Consider the following 5,105-nt stretch of genomic DNA (forward strand, 5'->3'; position numbering starts at 1 on the left):
ACGGCCGACTGGCCGAGAGGGCTCTCTCTCATCGCCTCTCTGAGAGGAAGTTTTAGAGAAATGGTTGATGACGGACTAGATGCTTATCTCTGTCATGCATATCGATTAACAAACTGATGGTCACCTGGTTCAAACTCTTTCCTCGAAGGCCAGTGGTCACATGCATGTGCCGTCTCCCAGCACGAAATTTAAGTTTGCTCTCAAGGTTCAAGGTGTTCGTACTACAAAAGCATCGTGGCGCGTGGATCAGGAGGCATAATAGACACGGATCACATCAGCTGATCGGTGTATAAATAGGGCAGCTAGCTGTTGAGGTGACAACAGGAGAGTCCCTTTGCAACACACAAGAGAAGAGAGAGGGCGAGCAAGCAAGGCCCAAGCCTAGGACGATGGCCGCGCTCATGCTTCTTCGCGTCCTCCTCGTCGCGGTGGCGGCGAGGGCTCCTGCCGCTCAGGCATGGGGCAAGGAGGGGCACTACATGGTGTGCAAGATCACCGAGGTTTCTGAATGATCGAGCTGGCCCAAGTCAAACACTTGTTGGTTTGTTACTTCGCTTCGTCGTCAGCTTCGTTCTGGAACCTGACCCGCACCCGCCTGTCCTGCAGAGCTTTCTGTCGGAACAGGCCAAGACGGCGGTGAAGGGCCTGCTGCCGGGGTGGGCCGGCGGCGACCTCGCGGAGACGTGCTCGTGGGCGGACAGGCAGCGTTTCCGGTACCGGTGGTCCAGCCCCCTCCACTTCGCTGACAATCCGGGGGACTGCAAGTTCGACTACGCCAGTAAGCCCCTCCCGGACTCCGATCAACATTGTTCCATGCAATCTTGCTGTTTCAGAATTCAGAGTGTCTGATCGGATCAGATCGTCTCTTGTTTTACCATGTCGCGAGCCGCGACCCAACTTTGCTTCAGGCAAAACATTGACGCGAACAACTATACTTAGCTAGAGGTCGATCGCTTTGGAAACATTGACCCAACGTCGCTGCCATGCCTCATGCGTACGTTTACTCGACACAGAAGCAACCGGCGTCTGCCAAGTGGTTGGGCCAATGGAGTTCAGGGTTCAGACGAAAAAGGCGTGGAAGAAGTTCTCATGTCTGAAGGATCACAAGGGAATATATCTATGATTCTGCCTGCTAAATGCTCGCGACCTGCCTGACAATCTTGAGAGGATGCGTCGGAGCATAGGTCTCCTTGCTTAGTTGCTTGTTTGGTTGGGCAAGCAAGTTAGGCTCTCGCCATCGTCACCTCCACATATGGCAGGCATAACCAAGTCCCTGCCTGCTCCTGCTAGATGTTTGCTTGATATTGATAGGAGTAATGATATACTACTGTTTAAGTTGCAATGAAGGCATGCAGGTCTCGTGTAGTAATAGTTTTCAAACCTTTTTTTCTCTCTTTAAGTACAGAAAACAAGAATAAACCAAAGGTAGCTGAAGATGTCAGTACAAAGTGTAACCTGAAGTTCAGAGCTTATCCTACTAGTCTATCAACCCGTGCTCGGACTAATCAAAATTAATATAAAGTTAAATCTTATAACTTGTTGCATTAGATTTCATTTTATATCACACCTTCATGTGTGTTTGATATACATTTAATTGAACTACTTATTTGTGAATTGGTATTCTTATCTCTTCTATCACACATGAATACATGGTGACACATATCGTGGATAATATTTTTTATATAAACAATACATAAATTATATACCAATAATGATGGATATATTAATTTAGAATTTATATTGGTGCATTTTAATACTTTGTTATAATTATATAATTTAGATTCGGATTTAGGGGTTATTTTAACTTTTAATTTAACATAATTGGATAATTTATATGCAAATTTAGGGGTTATTTGCATTATTTTTTATAATGGCATATTTGAGTAATTTACACAAAAATTAGAGGGTTACTTTAGATTTTTAATAATGGCAGAGGTGGGTAATTTAGATACATATTTAGGAGGTTAATTTAGTCTATTTTCATAATGACAGATGTGGGTACTTTATTAGGAAAGATAATATATCCAATAACTATTATGATCAGAGTTGTTGGATTGATGACCAGATATTTTTAATTTTGTGAGAATTTCTGAAATTTCTTTTTTTAAAGTATCCACCTAGGATCCTAGGTAGTTTCATATGAAGTCTTCAAAGAAACCTCCAATTAGTAATAGTAAGATGGTTGATACTTTTGAGCAGGGGACTGCCACAACACGAAAGGAGAGAAGGACATGTGCGTGGTTGGAGCAATCAACAACTACACCGCGGCGCTGAAGGACTCATCAAGTCCATGTAAGCATCGATCATATGTTAACAGCCATAGTTTTTTTAGATAAAGGAACATTTTAATATAGCGGCCTCTACATCAGTGTGAAATATCATATATTAACATCCATAGCTACCTGCAGCCTAACATAGTACTCCTACCATGCATCTTGCGTGAGTTGACCTCGAGGACACACCGCACCTAACACCCTTTGCATGAACCACGCCATCAGATGATCCGACCGAGAGCTTGATGTTTCTTGCACACTTCGTCGGCGATGTCCACCAGCCGCTCCACTGCGGCAACGCCGACGATCTCGGCGGCAACACCATCATCGTCCGCTGGTACAGAAGGAAGAGAAACCTGCACCATGTACGCTACCTTCTTGACGAAGAGAGTAAATGAATAACATCGACCCACTGCTTTAAGTTTACATGTTCTGACATCTAGCAACTTGTATTGTTTCAGGTGTGGGATGTGAACGTGATTCAGACAGCCATGAAGGATTTCTACGGCAACGATCTAAGCACCATGATACAGGCCATCCAGCAGAACATCACTGTAAGTACAAGTGCATCCATCACTTGCTTTTGCCTTGTTACTTGTTAGCACTGGTGGGAAGCGGTGTTTGATTGGGTTCTCGTGGTTCAGGGGGAGTGGGCTAACGAAGAGAAACAGTGGGAGACGTGCCGTAGCCGGACAAAGACTTGTGCTGACAAGTAAACTCGTGATACTACCTCAGAAGAAAACTCAAAGTCTTCACTCTTCAGAGACTAACTGATGACAACAAAATAATGCAGGTACGCTGAAGAGAGCGCAAAGCTGGCCTGCAAGGCGTACGAGGGTGTTGAACAGGGCTCCACCTTAAAAGGTAGGTTCTCATTACTACATGGAGTTAAGTTTGTGATGCTAATGATTTGCTTATAACTCGATTCGGAAGAGAAGAGATGTTGATAACTGAATATGTGATCCTCTTGAAACTGAACTGCAGATGACTATTTCTTCTCTGCGCTGCCGGTGGTTCAGAAGAGGATTGCCCAAGGAGGTGTGAGGCTTGCTGCAATACTCAACAATATATTCGGTGGGAACAGCAAGCTACAGAGCATCTGATCAAGTAGAAATTAAACAATAGGAAGTGTGGAGGAATTGGTCTGCATTCTGAATTAGAATGATTGTCTTGTTTGACAATGTAACTTTAGTGATCAGATCGCGACCACGACTATATGTACGTATTTTATATTTGTCAGAGTAGCTCATGATTTGTTACAGAATTGATGAAGCGCTCGTACGTAATGCTCAAGTCAAGTGTGCAATAGGTGGTGTATTCACCTGTGTAGTGTATCCCTGTATCTGTATCTGTATCTGTGTCTTTAAGCTTGATGTAAGAAGAAATGTAACTAAATGAATAGACGAATTTGTGGATGCATGGATTATCTGAGAACATTAAACTTTACAAACTGTTAATCTGTTATGCATAGATGGTACTGTCACTGTGAATTGTTAAATCATACCAGTTAGGCAGTTACCTTAGAGCAACTCCAAGAGTTTTCTAAAAAATTCTTCCCCAAAACTACATATTGGGGGCTTTGCTAAAAAATTGTTTCCCCAAAATCATATCATCTCACAGCAGATCCCTAATAATAAATTTCCCAATACTTTAAAACTTACCACGTCAGCACAATGCATGCCTGGCCCCCTGACCTCGGCCGTCAGCCCGTCCCCATCCCCTTCAGCTAGCCCGCCGGAGTGTTTTCCTGCCTTCTTCTACAACGCCGGCCAACGCGCCGTGCCCAGCCTCCACGGCCTGCCAGAGTGGGTCCTTTTCCAGCATCGACGGGCTGCTAGTCACCGGCGCCCGGCGGCCGCATGTTTCGACAACCAGTGAAGAACTCGATTTTTGTGCTCGATTGTCCAAAATACTTACCGGAGTAGGGTGCCCACCTAGCAGCTCCAGCGGCCGCTTGGAGCTCGGGCTGTCGGACATGAGCTTGTTCGACAGGCTGGTGCCGCCGAAGAGTCATCCGGCGGCGGCTCGGACGGGCGCGTCACGCTGGTGGTGGCCTGTCGTCGTCGACCTTCCTCGTGGCCGGCGCGCGCAACCGAAGGAGTAATCTGCGGAGCGGTAGATGGCCGAGCAAGCGATTGGGGGAAGGCCAACCACGCGCAAATCTGCGGGGTGGTGGAGGTTGGATTCGCGTTCACGTATTTTTTCGGAGCGGATAGGTAAGCTGTTGGAGGTTGGTTTTTTTAGTTTTTCTCCCCAAACAAGGTATGCGGGTTAATATGAGGGAGCTTTTGGAGTTGCTCTAACCACCGCTACATAGAAATGTGTTATGCATAGAAATGTGTTACTAGAAATTCATGATCTACCCTAACCAGCAGCTGCCTGTGAAGATACTTGTACTTCCTGTGCTTGAGTTCATCCTTCGCGGCAGCACGTAGTGGCGAATCTAGTTTTTCTAGTTAGGGTGGTCCACCAGAATACATAAAGTTGAGTGTTGCTTAATCTATTATCTTAATACTATAGTGTTAAAAGAAGCCATCACATTCGCCGAGATGGTCTAAAAATTCCCACGTTAATCTAAAAAAGAAAAATTTGCACCGTTAGATTTTATGAAGTTCTAACAGTCTAAACTACCTCATAGAGTCCATACCAAATACAATCTAGACTTACTCCTCAAAGAGTCCATATCAAATATGACTAAAATGTAGACAATTGGAAATTTAAAAAGAAGTAAATTAGTATCTCATATCATAGTAGTATGCGAAGCTTATTTATGGTACGGACTAATTTATATAATTTTATTCTTCTACAAGCGACGTGTGTAATCTACCTTTT

General features: G+C 44.5%; 1 protein-coding gene across 1 annotated transcript; it reads left to right on the forward strand.

The window, feature by feature from the left end:
* Positions 1-311: 311 nt before the first annotated feature.
* LOC120683023 (endonuclease 2-like) lies at positions 312-3,707 on the forward strand. The gene is made up of 8 exons (XM_039965037.1): positions 312-500; positions 607-778; positions 2,200-2,292; positions 2,499-2,638; positions 2,735-2,827; positions 2,918-2,985; positions 3,067-3,137; positions 3,258-3,707. The coding sequence occupies exons 1-8, from the start codon at positions 390-392 to the stop codon at positions 3,374-3,376; spliced, it is 867 nt and encodes a 288-aa protein (XP_039820971.1). The 5' UTR covers positions 312-389; the 3' UTR covers positions 3,377-3,707.
* The last annotated feature ends 1,398 nt before the right edge of the window (positions 3,708-5,105 follow it).

Source organism: Panicum virgatum, chromosome 7N (genome assembly GCF_016808335.1).
Source record: "Panicum virgatum strain AP13 chromosome 7N, P.virgatum_v5, whole genome shotgun sequence".
Classification (NCBI taxonomy): domain Eukaryota; kingdom Viridiplantae; phylum Streptophyta; class Magnoliopsida; order Poales; family Poaceae; genus Panicum; species Panicum virgatum.